The 16,646-nt window shown below is 45.3% G+C and overlaps 1 protein-coding gene across 1 annotated transcript in view; it reads left to right on the top strand.

Moving 5' to 3' along the window:
• Positions 1 to 15,640, top strand: part of CDK15 (cyclin dependent kinase 15) — a 36,844-nt gene extending 21,204 nt beyond the window's left edge. Inside the window, exons 10-13 of the mRNA XM_063340608.1 lie at positions 195 to 258; positions 7,357 to 7,405; positions 10,023 to 10,162; positions 15,531 to 15,640. Of these exons, the coding sequence (XP_063196678.1) occupies positions 195 to 258; positions 7,357 to 7,405; positions 10,023 to 10,162; positions 15,531 to 15,640 (363 nt within the window). The remainder of the gene's footprint in view (positions 1 to 194; positions 259 to 7,356; positions 7,406 to 10,022; positions 10,163 to 15,530) is intronic.
• The last annotated feature ends 1,006 nt before the right edge of the window (positions 15,641 to 16,646 follow it).

The following is a 16,646-nucleotide window of genomic DNA, read 5'->3' as shown; positions in this document are numbered from 1 at the left end:
AGATGCTAAAATGTCAGTGTCCGTTATGTGCAGTGGTAGATCCAGCACCAGCCAAGGCAGTGCGAATCTGCGCTGATATACAGTAAAGGCCACAGTCTCTCTCTGTTGAGAACAATTCCTCCAGCTACACACCAAGGCAGGGCATTGGCCAACAGAGGTTATTGCTCTTCTCACTCTCTTTCTTCTTTTGACAGGTGTTGGGAGTCCCAACTGAGGACACCTGGCCAGGACTTTCCAAGCTCCCCAACTATAACCCAGGTAGGATTTAACTCACAAGAATGCCAGCTTTTTCTCTGAGGCACCAGCCACTTAATTTTTGGGTCAGTAATCCTCATTATGAAAAATCCTGTGCTTCAGTGTTACTAAATCCCTTGAGCTACTTAAGGATGGTGTTGTTGTCGGACCTACAACACTGGGATTGGCCTAGGAGACAAGCAAAGGTACATGCACGGCAAAGTTGCCTCACTGCGTGCTGGGTGTATCTTAAGCTGATGGAAGATTTCACTGCTGCAAGCGCTGACAATTTAGTTAGTCTCTACTCCTCAATGCAAAGGACTGATCTTTCCTGGTTTAGACTGGAAAAGCTGACAGGTACCTGGAGACACAGTTTATCTGAACTCTCTGTATTTTTATGGAGATTGGTTTGGGGGCCTTTAAACCTCAGTTTTAAAGGTCACTGTCCCTGATTTTGATGTGGGCAAGGTGAGAAATCTGTGTGATTTATAAAGCTGGCTTCTTTTATTTCCACATGGGCTGGTAGAGAAGTCTGTGTCCTGGACTTCAAAGGGCCAGTTGTCTCTTATTTTGATGTGGGCAGGTTGAGAAGTATGCTTTGAAAAGCTAGCTCAGTCACTCTCCCTCGCCCCCCTCTCTCTCCCTTTCTCTCTCTCTCTTTTTGTTTAATGTTTTCTCTTGGGAAAATATATTCAAGTGTCAGTGAGGGGGAAATGATGAGCACTGATTCTCAGCCTCTCAGCAGGATCATTCTCTAAGAGAAATATAAAAGTGAAATATTAAAAACCCTAGAATGTGAAATCCACCCATCTACAATCTAGCTATTCTCTCTCGCTTGTACCCTAAGAGAGTGGTGGGGGGAGCCTGTCTATCCAGAAGGGGGGAAAAAGAGCAGGGGGGAGAGGAGGAGGGAGAAGATGTGCTTTGAGCAGGAGGTTTACAGGTTTAGTAGAGCATAGTAACATCTTTTCAAAGAAGTGGGTGTTGCTCTGTGACCCAGTCCAAGATGCCCCTCCTTTGATTCTGGTGCATGAACACTAAACAGCCTCCATTTTCACATGGTAGCCACGATTGGCTGAACAATAACCTGGTCTCACAGCCAAAAGGACTGGAATCCTTCACACAATTAGCTGAGACACATTAATCAAACCAGCGTGAAATGGGAATGTGTCGCTGTCCACAGCAAGTTTAATTTGGATAGGGAGCAAGCACAGAGCAGACAGCTGGAGGAAGCACTTTCTTCTCTGAGTTGCCGAAGGCTTGGCTGGGTAGTCTACAAGTTGGGAAAGGTAGTCTGGGAGGAAAGAAATGCTTGTGTTTGGGACAAACTGATCACAAAGAATTTTTTTTTATGCCAGTCATCTGCTCATACAAGGCCAAAAACTGTCAGTGATGATGATTACATATCCCAATGCTATACAGAGGGACAATCTAAAAGTGCAAGCATTAAGGCTACACTAGCAAAGAAACTAGTACAGACGACAGAGAGTGTGTGAGTGCCCAGAACTCCCCTGAGCAGCGACTCTGGCTTAGCTCTATTTTTTCTGAGTAACAGTGCTGTCCTCTGCTGCTGTGGATGGTGCCAGTGGCGGGGCTGGGAGGGAGAGGACAGGCACCTAGGCAGCATGGAAATAGCTCCAGTAAAGACAAGTCTAGTTATCATAAGCAGTTTTCAAGTCTGAGTTGCTTTCAGGTTGATAGAATGGACTCCAGCGGGGCAGAATTGACCTGTGCTGTGCTGTTACCCTGTGATGCTGGTGCCTTTTGTGGCTGGAGCAGACAGAAATGCAGGAGTTAGAGGACACCTTCCTGTGGGAGCATCCCACCATGCCAGCAAACAATGGAAGAGGAGTGCTGAGCCAGTGCTGGGGTCAATAGCTGTGCCAGCTGGAGACGCAACATCCCTTTCCCCACCTCAGAGCCTGTCTAGGGGGTCTGAGCTGCTTCAGCCATGTATGAACCAAGCATTTAGCTCACACCTGGATTACACAAACCAGTCTCGATAGAAGAAGGTTAGTCATATGAGGTTGGACTATTTGCCCTAGTCAAGAACTAAATCAAGTCAGTTTTTGAGGGGGCTGCTGGTGAGAAGGCAAATTAGTCTCTTTGTTTAAAGCTATTTGCCATTCACATGCTCCTGCGCACTTCCCCTCTCTTCCCTGAAGCACAAGTGCTGTTTCCCCCCTCCAGGACATGCTCAGCCCGAGTGGAAGCTGTGGAGTCTGCCTGAGAAAACCATCTCTCTTGAGGTTATTTCCAGCCCAGTTGTGTGAATCTGAGGGCCTGGGATGGTTCAGATAAGCAAACAAACTTTGGAGCACTTCCCCAAATCTGATGGTTTGAATGCTTTTAGCTAGTCCTATTGATGTTCGCAGTGAGCGCAGGCAGCAAACAAACAAACAGGTTCCTGCCCGAGGCAAGGAACGAACACGGCAAAACAAAGCACTGAGGTGTGATCCTATTCTCATTGAAGTTGATGGCAAAACTCCCACTGGATTCAGCAGTGTAGGCTCAGCCCCAGACTGAGGTTGTTACTGGAAGGGTTCCTGGGCCAGGTGGGTTAGCAGGAATCTTTGAAATGAAAGCTGGAAACCTTTAGATATTTTCCTGTCACTGCTGAGGGCTCAAGCACATCCTACTGCAGACTCTGAAGAGGAGATACGGCATGGGCTGTAGGGTCTGAGCCAGGCACACGCAGGGCAGCTGGGGGAAGAGCAGCTCCTCTGCCCCCTTTATGAGCAACTGGCAAGGGGTGAAATAGGCAAAGGAATATTTGTCCACCCTATGCCCCTGTGTCTTCTTGCACAAAGAAGTTCAGAAATGGGCCTCATCCCCATTGCCTACAGTTTGCCAAAGTCTCAGCCTGTGCCTGACCTGGGGTGAACAGGAAGGATGGGTGAGCAGCTCTCCCTCGCCAGCCCTGCAGCTTGTGATCTCTCCCCCTCTTCCTGCGGGTGAGACGGTTGGGGTAGGGAATTACACACAGCTGTGGGGCCTGAAAGCACGGTTTTATCCCAGCCCTGGCTTGAGAACCAGTTCCTGCAGAACATGAAGGGCTGGGAGAGCTCCTGCCCCATGTCTCAGCACACTCGCTGGCCCTCTCCCTAGCTCCCCAGGCTTAGGAGCCCTGCCCGTAGCGACAAGGCTTTGCCCTGTGTTTGTTCATTTGTTCTGTTCCCCTCATTTTGCTTCCCCTGAAAGAGGCAGTTGTAGCTCTGTTAACACTATTTTTGAAAGCTCTCATGCTGTGTGAGCTCAAATCCTTGCATTAATCTACTGCTGTGTTCATTTCACTGCGCTGAAAAGCAGGGAGTTTAAATCCCCTCTAAACACCATTGGTGACACCAGAAGGCCAGTGTTTTGATCCAGCCCCATTAATGGTTACAAGTTTGAATCTAGACAGCAGGGGTCAAGGGCAGGAAAGGATTAGGAATCACAGCCCGTGACATTAAGCTAGTGCTTTCGCCAAACTGGGAATACTGGAGCGCCCAATGCACCGAGTTGGTTTTTGTTTCCTTTTTCTGACATTTGGGTTCCAAAGCGTTGGGGACAGTGCTTATTTGTTTATAACGTGATGAACTCACTACAAGTGAGCTTTACTCCTCGATTTATCACACAGGCTAATGAATTTTCCTATCGCAGGTAGTATCATCTCACTTAGCAGATGCAGGTTTTACACTGGGCTTTTTCAGATGCAGCAATGACTTCTAAATTAAGCCTAGTTTTTCACATACCTGCAGGCTTTGCTACGCTGAATGAGATTTAAAAGCTTTCTAGAGTCAACTTCTGCTCCAGAGTACAGATTTTTAGTCTCTGTTGCGCTTCCAAAATGTCACCAGCAGATGGAGGCAACAAGCAGCAGGCTCAGAACCTCCAACTTTAAATGACATTTTTGAGAATGCAGAAGTCTGCACTCCGAGTGCTTTTTTTTTTTGCCTTTTTTTTTTTTAATCTCACTTTTTATGCTGATGTTTCATTTAAAAAATGGGATGGTTTGAAACTGAATTCTAAAACGATGAAATTTTTATTGTCATAGTAAACTGCATGTGGCTTTGATCCCAAAGGGAAGAGCAGCACTGTAACTAATGCGCAGTATATGCTGTCCAGGCTGCAGGGAAACTTCCTATCTGTCTGGCACTGGGCTCGGACTGCAGTTTCCAGCCTGCCACACAGGCAGAGCTCTGCTTCTGTCCTGCAGCTACAGAGATTTCACTAATGAGAGAAATTTTCTCTGCAAGCCTGCAACCCCAGTGCCTCCATCCAGCAGCACTTGGCATCCTCTTTCTCTCTATTCATCAATTAGGAAAGTTTAACTTTTGTCCTCTGGCTTGCTTGCCTCATTATCAGTTCATTAGCCACTTCCACCTGGGTTTCCATATAGGAAGGTATTTCCTCATTAGCACACACTGCCTTGCATACCGATAGAAAATAACAAACCCAAGTGCTACCTTTCAGATCTACTCGTATTGTTAAAAAAGCCAATCAGCCCTACACAATCCTATCATTTTATGTCTATATCAGCATTCTGAGATGATTAAATCAGTAGTTCATCCACTTTTTGGAATGATATCCAAATATTCTTTATCTCCTACCTTTAAGGAACAGCTGCTTACATTGTTTTACAATTTTAGATTGGTCCTAATTTTTACAGTAGAGAAAATATTTACTGCTATGTTCTTACCCTGCTCGACACAATGGGGCCTCAGCATTCTCTAAGGGTTTGTCTATATGGGGTCAGTCAGGAGATTAATCTGAACTGATTTAAAGTGGATTAGTTAACTGCATTAAATCCTTGAGCAGAGACACACTGTTTTCTTACCCATATCTTCCATTTATAATCAAAGCTTTGGATACTGAAAGTGGCAAGTTTGGCAGTCCTCACTCAAGCAGAATTCTCTACTGAGAGATGTGTTTGGACAGGGGCAGCAGTATCTGGCTCCCTGGCGCTTACACTACCTCTTGTAGATAATTATTAATCTCCATGTTATATAAATGAGAAATTCAAGTCAAGAGACTTGCTCGAGACAGCAAAGACTATAATTCAGGTATTCCCTCCAGTTCCATAAGCAAGCTGATATTTCTATCTGTAATGTAAAGAAAATCCTATTTCCTCTTTGGAATGTTAATCCTGAAAATGCACTCCACAAAAACAAAGTGACATTTCAGTTAGATATCATTGAAACATTTTGCCCTGCTGTTATCAACTGAACGTGCATTTTTTAACTTTTATGTTAAACTCATTAAAGAATATTAATGTTAAAAGATTTCAGTAGAGTTAAAGTACAATATTTAAGTCATCTTGACATTTTTATTAAATATTAAAGGAAATTGAATGGAATGTTTCCATCTCACAAATTGAAATTTTCTGGCAGAAAGTTACAACATCTGAAAGTTTTTGGCCAGCTCTATTAAGAGGTAAAAATTTCTACCTCATACAAAAAAATGTTATGCCTTTCCAAACCATTTTTTAAATTGCTTTTCTTCTATTCTGCCTGGAAAATTTACAATTCTACTCAATATGGACAATTTATTTCTACACTTTTATTACAGTCGAGGGGGCAAAATGAAGGAAAGAGGATCCATAGAGAATGTTATTAGTGATCCAAGAGGAATGTTCTGCCAGAGTTAATCTCAGTGACTGATTTGGGAAGGGGTTATTTGAGATACTAATATATAACCTCTATATATTGGCGATAATTTCAGTGCTCTGGCACTTAAACAGTCATGAGTCCCATCCCAGATTATATTGACATTTATTGCTTTAGCAATTACCTTAGTATTTGGGTGTAGGGCAACACTTCAATTGTGAACTGTTACTTACCCGGTGATAGACAGGTTTAACAACCTGCTTGCCTGGCTTAATGGTGAAAGATTGCTGTTGGAAAGGTTAAGTACCGAAAGTCCAGTCATTTGCACTTTTTCTAATTGTCTGTGCATCAAGTCAGACACTGAGTGACCGAGCCCCAGGGCCTGGCACTCTGCAGATGGCTGTGCCAACGAAGGCAGCGTGGACTCACACTTTGCCCACAGACGGCAGCTTCTGTCCCTGAATGATGTGGCTGGTGCTCCCGAACAGAAAGGGACGGCAGATGCTCTCGGATGGTGCAGCTTAAGCCCCAGCCGAGTTCTGGATCTACTAGCAAGAGACCAGTGGCGCTTGCCTCCTGGTGGTCTCAGTGCCGCGAGGAATGCTTGTCCAAGGCTGGGCTGGAAGAGAAGTCTACACCACCCTTCCTGCTCTCCTTTCCATGGCTAGAGCACCGTTCATCTCTGCTGTCAGAAATGGTGCTCAAGAAAATGTAGCTGGGTAGAAATTGCAGCCTTTCTGATGCAAGAAAATGTCTCCGTTGATCAGCTCTAAGGGGAAATCTTCCAGGCTTAAGCCGTTCATTCATATCTAAGCCTGAGAAAATTCATGCTTCATAAGAAAACATTTAAGGAATGTATTCCTCTACATTTTCCACAATGTTTAGAAATGTGTCCTTGACAAATGGCAACAACAACATGGCCTTCCCAAAACTGCGAGCTCCGCAAAGTTCCAGTCTGGTAGGGACGTTTGAATCAGTAAGTGCAAAGGGTGCATGAAAATGGTTAACTTGATAAACGCCAAACTTAGTGAGGGATTGACAGCAAGAGCAGTGGGCAAGAAGAGAGTGGGACCCAAGTGCCTTTGCTCCGTCCCCAGTCTTTCTGCCAGATCCATGCACAAAAGCCCCATGTGCCCACAGGGCAATACCCGGGGCTCCGCAGCCCCTCGGTAAGCCAAGACAATTGCTGGGAATTCAAGCCTGCAAACCTCTTTCTGCTTCCTTCGTGTGAAGGCTTTAGGGACTGATGCTGCTTTTATTGAAGTCAAAGCGAAGACTCGCACTGTAACAGAAGGAGGCCCAAGGCCTATATTCACAGATGCATGAAAGGAAAGGGTTACAGAACTGGAACAGCCTTATTAACATCAATGCTGGTGCTCAAGTCCTATAGGAATAATGTATATTTATAAATACTAAGATGACAGATTCTATAGGGCCCTTTGAAATTCCGAGCACGTGTCTTTTGTAAGGGCTCAAAGAATGGGGTTTGGCTTGATTTTCATTTAATCCTGTGATTGCATATTACACTTTCTAGAACTGGTTGCTTCCAGGAGACCTCAGAGACTCCGAGTCATCTGTGACAGGTAAGCTACCTGTAACGGCAACGTCAAAATCGCCTCTGGGTTTATTTGTTTCTTTATGCAATCATTTAACTTGAAATGAGCTCTTTTGGCACGCTCAGGAAGAGCTGGGTGGCTCTGTAGTAACAAGCAGATCTAACATCAGTTAAGCAACTGATTTTGAGAGATCGCAGCAGAGGTAGGCATACAGTGGGTTTATTATTCCCAGAGGAGTAGTGATTATTCTCAGATAAGCGGTGATTCAGTGACATTATGGGCAGCTTTTTGCGGGGCAGAGTTCGCTTCAGAAGGTTGTACTTTCCCAGGGCCTCTTGCCCAGACTGAAGACAGACTTTGCACTGTCCCAGTCTTCATTTCTAGAAACAGACTGTAGGAATGTTGCTCAACAGTGGTAAGGAAGACGTGCTAGGACAGCATTTTTACGAGACAATGAAATAATCTTGTGATTAGTTACGAGGGGAAAATTCACATTCTTCAGTGGCCAAAAGCTATGAGACTAGGGCCACGGTTACATACCTCAGCTTGACCAGGCACACCAACACCACCCAATGGCTCCCTAGTGTGCTAAGGGAAGGGAGTATTTTTCAAGCATATATACGTGTACACACACACACACATCATGTACATATGTATCAGTGAAAGAAATTTTTAATCAGGTAAAGTGCCCTAACCTAGCTCAGAGAGTCATTGAAATTGAATCACACACACACACCCCCAGTACTGATTTTAAGGCACACAACAGGCTTTATAGTTATGTAGGAAAAGACTAGAAAGGATTTGTTCTCAGGATTGTATTCATGCACAGGTCAAGAATCAAATATTCTTTTGAGGAGGTAACCACAGTTTTCATCACTGCTGTTTATTATCTCTTCAGCACATGGCCTGGGATCCAGGCCTTCTCAGAGGGAAGTGTGCGGCCCTTCAGAGCTGGGTTTCTGAATGGCTGAACAAACATGCTGAAGTTTTCAGCAAAGCACAGGTTGCTGAAATGCCAGCCATTGTCATGCACGTCTTCAGAAACACACAAAGCTCAGCAGTCCCAAATCCTGATAACACAGGCCCTGGAAGAGAACAAATCCTCTCTCAGCCTGAACAAAGAAATAACTATATTCCTTGCAACTCTGCTGTATTGTACTTCTGCTTTTTGGCTAAAATACCTTGACAGGCCCCATTACAGCCCCATACCGACGGGCTGGTCGAGCCCTCTGTGGCAGAGCTCTGGGCTGCACGTGGGCCAGCTCCAACTCTGCGTTACAGAGTCCTTATGCCAGCATGGCCGAACGGCTGCCTTGGCATGCTCGGCTCTTGAGAAGGAAAGAGCTGCTTCATGCAGACCACTCAGCCATGACTCTCCATGGCCAATTAAGAAATCAAAGGGGAGCTCTGTGCAGAGCTCGGCCACCACCAGGAAGCCTGAGCCATGGTGGGAAGCACTGAACCATGCTGCTGCCCAGCGTGGGTGCCTGCAGCATCAGGGACTGAGCGGGCAGAGGGTCTCCAGTAAGACCCTGCCATGGCAGGGGCAGCATGTGGTGCAGCCCTAGCAAGCAGCCTCAGGCTGGATGCTTTGGCTCCCTGTCCTGTCCCTGCTCCCCAAAGCAGCAGGGGCTTGAACCGTTTTGCTGGAGGTGAGAATTCAGCAGTTACCTACCGCAGTGAGGCCAGATACCTTTTATAAATCTGTTTCTCAGGATACCTCTCTCTCTCTCTGTGTTTTTCCCTTCTTTTTTTTACATTTTATCGCCTCAAAATGAAAATGTCAGCATGTCAAATGTCCTGTGTAGGGAGGGGGAGTGCAGGGGAAGGGGGATACCGGCGCCTGATGTCACTTGGAGGGGAAGCACTGGTGGGGGCCGAGGGAGGAAGCACAACAGGCTCTGATGGGCCTCCTGATGCTGAAACAGGATCAGAACAAACAAACAAACTAAAAGCTGTAAAACTGAATGACTATTTTTATTTGTTTCCTTGTTGGTTTGTTTTCTCTCTTCCACTTCCTTGTCCCCAGCTGTTTGCTCCTCTAGAAAGCAGCCACTTGGCATTGCTATTTGCTGGGCATGGAGCATGTGTGTATTACATCTGTTTTAAGCACTCATCCTGAGAAACAGATTCATCTCCATGAATCCCCAACACGTTTTACAACCAGCTGCACTACTGTTACTAGAGTAGGAAAAGGGGAAACGGTATTTCCTTTATTTTTTTAGTTTTGATCTCTGGTCTGCTCAGTGGGCCAGTCAGGTTATCTTGTTCACTTGCATTGTCACTGTAAACTGGCAACCCCAACCTCTGATATTCCAGTTACGACATATAAAATACAGTCTTCCCAGCAGTTTTTTGCCTTTTACTTGCAACCTTCTTTTTACAAAATAGCAATTTATTTTCAAAATTCCTCTGAAAACATAAGTTTAGGCTGAGATCCTGGATGCATCTACTCCAACATAATCAAACTCACATGGAAAAGCAAAAGTCCTGGAAAGCTATACAGCTGGTATGGGTTTGTCCAGCTCCCCTGTGTCCCTCTACTATCTCTGCCTCAAGCTCTGAGAAGGGCTGGGTCAAGTTCTGGTTCCAGCTTTCTGGCTTGTGCTCATCTCTTACGCTATTTTTCCTCCTGTTTTCCTAGGCTGAGCAGGATGCCAGCAGCAGAGGATTTGGCCTCCAGGATGCTTACAGCCTTCCCTCGAGGCCGGATCTCTGCACAAGATGCGCTTCTTCATGGCTTCTTCAGCCCTCTGCCTCCTCAGCTCTATCAGGTTTCTGCTGGTAAGTTAACTCTTGATTTCATCTCACCAAGAAAGCGCTAATTCACATGCCAATTATTACGGGTTTCTTCTATACTTTGAAAGTCTCTGCCATTCACCCAGATCTCTCTCTCTTTTCTGCCTGCCCTCCCGTCTCACTCCCATATGCTGCAAATACATCCCATTGCAAATTTGACAGCTTGTTTTTCTGTTTTCTTTCACTTGACCACGGTGTTAACACTAGAAGGGGACCTGAATGGGCTGCCGCCCTGGTACATTTGCAAAGCGGAGGTGTATATGCTTTGACAGGTCGTTTCTCCCCCATTCTGTAACCCCAGGGGCTCAGAGCTTTCCCTCAGGCTGGCTCACACTGTATATTCAGTGTAACTCACATGCCAGTCCCTCCTGATGTCCTGAATTCCCAGCTGCTCAGAATGATGTGCTAGCCCCAATTCCCTTGGACCGCTCCTCTTGCTCCCTTTTGATGTTCAGAGACAACAGCTGTTCCCCATACCCTGTCGCACCAGTTCTCCCTCAGTTTTACCTGCTTTATTTTCTTCTTCCCTTGCTCCCTTCTCTTTAAGCACACAGCTGCATACACACAGATCTGCGTCTCCTGCCCTGAGCTGACAATAAATACCAGGTCTCTCAAGCTACCGGTTCTGTTCCTTAATGGAAAAAGCTCCCTCCTATTGGGCAACAGGCCAGAGAGCCCTGATACTCCCCATTGCCTCCTGGGCACCCACTACATGAGTTAGTTTGTTGGGTTTTTTTAAGATAGGGGCAATTAAGAAGAAGCCTTCTTGCACTGTGATGTCAAGCTATTTGAAAACTTAATTTCTGGCTCCTGCGACACATCCCAAGTGAAGGAGCAGCCAGCTAGCATCTCTCCCAAACCGCCGCCCTTCAGAAGGTGCTCTCTGTGCGTATGTGCATGAGTGAGAGACATCTGCATTCCTTTTCTGTTCACCCAGCCACAGAGCACAAATCTACTTTGACACTTTTAGAAAAATGAAAAGATGGAATCTCGCAGGAGCCTGCCTGTGCCGGGGGGGGAGGAGGGGAGCACGCACAGCAGGAGGGAAGTTGACTTTTCTTTATACATATAGGGTTTTTTCCATGCAGAGTTTAAATTATGCCTGATAAAAGGAGTTTCGTGGATGTTTCAGTTCTTTCAAACCCTCCTGGCTTCCTCCCAATTAAATGAGGTTTGTCAAAGCCACAGGGCTCTGCTGCTGCCGGAGAGGCGGACAAGCACTTCCCGCAGTGACATCTCCAATCCCCAAGGGAGAAGATGAAAGTGTCAGTGCTGAGAGAGAGAGAGAGAGAGAGAGAGTGTGGAAAAAAACAGGTACAGAGACAGACAATGTGAGAGAAAGGGAGAGAGTGAGGAGAAACAGAAGGAATGTGAAAACAGATTGGCATAACGTGTCAATCTCTCCAACGTGCTGCCAGAGAGGGGACAGATTCATTTCACCTGGGTTTATGCACCAAGCCATATTTATTATCCCCCATATTGTGGCGAGAAGTACCTTGTGGACAGGAAACTGCATGGTGTTATCATAGCAACCAATGTGTTGGGAACAGAATCAAAGTGCATAGGGCTGAAACAAGTACAGTATGATCATGCAAGACCATATTCATGAGTGACTCATTAAGCCTGTAAAAATTAGGCAATTCTGAATAATTTCCCGTGTAGCCATCCCTATTCCTGTAATTGTATAAGACATTTGTTCTCTTGTCATTTTGGCATCACACTATTTTGGAATTTAACTGTATAATTTTAAAATTCTGGTTGCTATGATAACATGGTGCAGATTTAAAATATATTCTGTTCCCACTTTGTTCTGGAGGATGCTGGCTATCCTCCTCTGAAGGAGAAAGTTAAAGCAGAAGGGCAAAGAATGAGCTGGAGATGAAAGGTGAAAGGAGGACAGGGTTGATCCCAAGGTATGTGAGAGAGTAAGTGGGAAACAACATTTGGAAAAATAAAAGGTTCCCGTAAGAAATTTTTTTCTATTTTTATGAAATAATTATAGCCATAACTGCCCTTTTTATAAGTTGCTATGACAAGCTGGAAGCCAGAGGATGTTTTTCAAAGGTCAATTCCTGGGAAAAAATAATTGGAGAAATCAGTGTTTCAAAGATACGTACCCCTCCAAATAGCATGTTTCTGATTACTAAGGGAAATGCTAATGACGAGAGGCTGGCTGCTGCCCCTGGGAAGGGGGAGAGGGAACAAGGGGCTCTTTGCATCCTGGTGGTCAGCTCCTGCAGAGGGGAACAGGCTGCTGGTGCTTATGCCCATCTGGATGCAAAGCACTAGAAAAAAAGAGTAGCCCGCGCTGCAAGACTCTCTGTTCCCAAGTGTGGCTGATCCAGAGATGGGCCTCTCCTACAGCTGCTCGCTCCTGTGCCTCTAGTGCTACAAGGGACTGCTAAGGCCTAGGTTCAAACCCTAGTCATCAATTTGGTGGCCTTAATTCTCTACACGCCACCAGCACATCTGGATATGGCAACGAAAGAGAGGAGCATGGGACTCTCCAGTTTCCTTCCAGTGTGGCTAGTAGCCTAAGGGGTGGCAGTGATGACCTTTTGTAAAACTGGAGCATTTGCTGTCCTTTTTCTGGCCTAAGCCAATCCCGAGACAATTATCTTTGTGCAGTGCAGCCCTGCACTACAGCCGCTCTGATAAAACTTCAGTCTAACCCTTTGCCACCTGCTAAAGCAGAATGTTTTCTGTCCAATTAATCACTCCTGGAAGAAAGATGAGATCCTTGAATCAAGGAAGCGTGAGCTGTGCTCTCAACTCAGTGTCAGTCCTGAAGTGCAAAGGGCCTTCTGAGGAGGTATCTCACTCTGCTGTCAGACAGGTCAGACACAGTAACAATTGCAGCTTATTATTCTTAGTTATAGATTTGGTTTATTTTCCCGCTCTTTTGCCCTCAAATGCTTTAAAGCAGGCTCGCAAGCAGGGAAGGTGAGCAGTGGGATTTGGGATTAGTATCAGTGTGCTCCCAAGAAAACGTATTGCAAGAAGAGTTCTGGCCAAACAACCCCAGCATGTGGGCCAGGGATGCCTGAGCTGGCACCTCAGATCCTGTCCTCACCGGACTGATGTCCAGGCACAGTACAGGCCTTTCTCACAGTTCAGGAGACATCTGACCCTGGGCATACCATCGGCACAGCAGTTAGTCAAGTCCAATTTGTGCTCCGTGAGGAGGATTGTGTGTTGAGTGAATGTGATCCTGGCTTTGACTAGGAGAGACTTACTCCTTTTGGGTACGGTTGGTCTCTGGTTGTCTCTGGTCATCTCTGGTCTCCCTCCAGCAATTCAAAACCAGTGTGCCAGGTGGTGATGACACTGTACTGTTTCTCCTAAAACAGCCCGCTATTCGGCTTTTCAAAGACAAAGAGGAGGAGGGAGGCTTGGTGTTGACAGAGCACTGTCATTTAAATGCCTGTTCTGTCTAAACTAATGCAAAGCGAATGTAGGCAATGCTGAGGTTAAGGCTGCAAGCCATTGCCTACCAAAAATCCCATAACTGCTGGGATTAGCCAGTGCTGGTAGATGTTATCACAGGGCACATATAAAGAAGAGATGACTTTCATGGACATGTTGTTTGGGTTGGCTGCTTTCCCTAGGTTCTCCTACATAGCTAAAAGGTTTATATAGTCACATTTTTTTACCTCTGTGCTTTGCCACGTCTGTATACAGCAAATGGATTTCCTTCTCTGCAAATCAGATACAGACACCTAGAAAGTGAAGTTCCCACCAGGTGTATGAATCTGGTTTATAATGTGTCTTAATAAGGGAATAAAACAAAGTTGGTGTGGAGCAGCAAATCAGCTGTCATTCCTGAACCAAAAGCAGTCTTTTCTGTGAGGTGATAAAGCACATCTTCACTTAACTCAGGAAAAACATCCCTCACTTCAGCTGGCCCAGTCTCCACCGTGGTGGAAGGTCTGCTTGTGTAAATACTGACAGGACACTCAGATTTTGTATTATGTTATTAAGCCACCACCCTAGGAAAGAGCCATTGCAACATCACAGTGGATGAGTGCCAAGGGCACAGGTCTCTGGAAATGCTGCCCTGCTTAAGCTCTTCCCCCGTCGCTGGCCCGGAGCAGACATCATGCTCGCAGGTGCTGGGCCCATTTAGGAGCACAAGGCAAAGGGGAAGACGGGAAAAGAAGGAAGGTTTCCTTTGCTCACTCCCCAGCTCGTGCTCTTGCAAAAGCACAACTGGCGCAAAGTTTGTCCCACATGACTTGTGGAAACAAAGTCCTACAGACATGGATCAAATGCTCTGAATCCCATTGATCTCAGGCCAGAGGATCTCTATAAAGGTCTTATTGTTCAAGGAGATGAACTGCTCTTGGGGGGAGCGCTGTTAACACCCTTCATGGAGGCAGACGTTATTGCATCAGAGGTTAGCAGACATTTTTCCGTATTTTGTCTAATTGCAAGTTATATCTGAGGTTTCTTTAACTTCCACTTTCCCTTTAACACTCTTAAATGCAAATCTGAGAAGATTTAGTTGTCTTGTTTGCTGTGAAAGACATCTGGACTGGAACTCCCCTGTAGTCATTTGCCATCCTCAGGTGCACTTCTGCCTTCACCCAGTTATCAGCAGAAAAGAGCAAATAGGGATGTAGTGATCAGATTTCTAAGGCACAAAAGTTAAAGCTAAGTTTGAGATTGTGACAGCAAGCAACCATGAGCCTAGGAACTCAATTAGCCTGAAAGACAACTATCTCATTATCTTTCCTAAAATGATATAAATACATAAGAATATAAAAATTTAAAATAAACTCTCTCTCTATTGACTGTCTAGATGACTGAATTTCACTGCTCAATTTCTTTAAACACCCACTTTAGTATTTATTTATTCTAAGCGTGAAGCAGCTACGATAATTAGACTGTCAGATTTGGTAAGTTAATGAGGAGTCACTGGAGTGGAAGGTTTTGCATTTGTGAGATTGCTGAAGGAGAGAAGCTCCGTGCCTTCGCTCTATCTCTTTTTTCTTTTTCTTTTTTCCCCCCTCCACTGGGTGGGAAGGAGAGAGCTTGGCAGTGCGTAGATCCATTTGAATCCTTTTGATTAGTGGGTTGCATTCCCACCACTGTTCTACCAAATAATATTTTGCTGGTTGCTCCAAGAAAACGAAAAATAAAAAAGAAAAGAAACTGTAGATGAGATTTCTAGAGAAGGGTGCCTAGATTAAAGAAATCATTTTCCAATAAAAATCAGAAGGAACAGAGCTGTGAGAAATAGGATCCTTTATTAGTTTATATTGTGGCTAATGTCACAGAGAGCATTCGGAAAGTAGCACAGTGAAGGAAAGAGCCGTTCTGCAGCTTTCTCTTTAACCTGATTTTTCCACAGGACAATCAGTGCTCACAGTTCCGGGAGTGAGACTGCAACCTGAAATCTGTGACCTGTTTGCTTCTTACCGAATAGGCCATCTCTCAGGAGGTTCAAGCAAGTTTTGGTAGAAAGCAGATTGACTAATTCTTGGGTAAGCATGTAGTTCCCACTGTCAAAGCTGCTCCTGTCATCCTTAGCACATTAATTCCTTTTTGTATTGAAGATGGGAAAACAGAACTGATACCCAGGGCTGGATGACCACATCCCAGGCTGTGGACAAAGTGGGAAATCTCACATTCAGAGAGAAGAAATCAGCAAGCCAGTGGCCCTCAGTGCACAATGCTCAGTGGTATCATGAGAGATTTGGGTCTGTTTCTTCATATTGCCAAGCCTCAGACCACTGCCCTTTCCTCTGATGCCTCCACAGTCAAAATATTGCTTCATTTCCCCGTTGCTTAAATTGACAAAATTGCTTTGTTTGCCTTTGTCCTTGTCTATTGAATTCACATTTTATAGCTTGCTTGTTTTGGTTTCACATGCAATGGAACCTAAGCAGAGCTAGGCAAAAATCTCCTTAGCTCGTAACATCCTTGGTTTTAATTAATCAGTATTTTAATAAGACACACCTCAAAATGATGCTTCAGCATCAACATTTTCCATGTCCTTTTTGTTACAGAAGACCAAAAGATCACTTAAAATCACTGTTATTGAAAGAAATTACCAGAAAATATTCTTTTATTATATCCTGTCTCTTTGTTTACTTTGTGCATTTGTTAACAGCATGTGTCCAGTCAGTGTCACCGGCTGGGTCTGTGCTTGCAGGGCAGACTTAGAAAGTGATCTTGAGGCCAAATCAGTTTGACTGTCTTATTGTTTGCCAAGCTAAGAGGCAACCTAGCTGTGATAGCAGGGCAAACCTCAGCTTCCCGTCTGTGCTTTCAAATGCGTGTAGATGGCATGTATCTGCTATAGGATCAGGTCCCAGCACTCAGTGCCTGGTCTCACAGCCTCTCTCTACCCCATCTGTCCTCATCATGCAGACAACAGCAGGCAGACAGGGCAGCCTTGAGTCCTTTCGAGAAGGACCTGACATTGCCAGCGCTCTGGCCAGATTGGGTTTTGGAGGCAGCCCGA

Source organism: Chroicocephalus ridibundus, chromosome 7 (genome assembly GCF_963924245.1).
Source record: "Chroicocephalus ridibundus chromosome 7, bChrRid1.1, whole genome shotgun sequence".
NCBI classification, from domain to species: domain Eukaryota; kingdom Metazoa; phylum Chordata; class Aves; order Charadriiformes; family Laridae; genus Chroicocephalus; species Chroicocephalus ridibundus.
The sequence above is the reverse complement of the archived record's forward strand: the minus strand, read 5'-3'. Positions and strand labels throughout refer to the sequence as shown.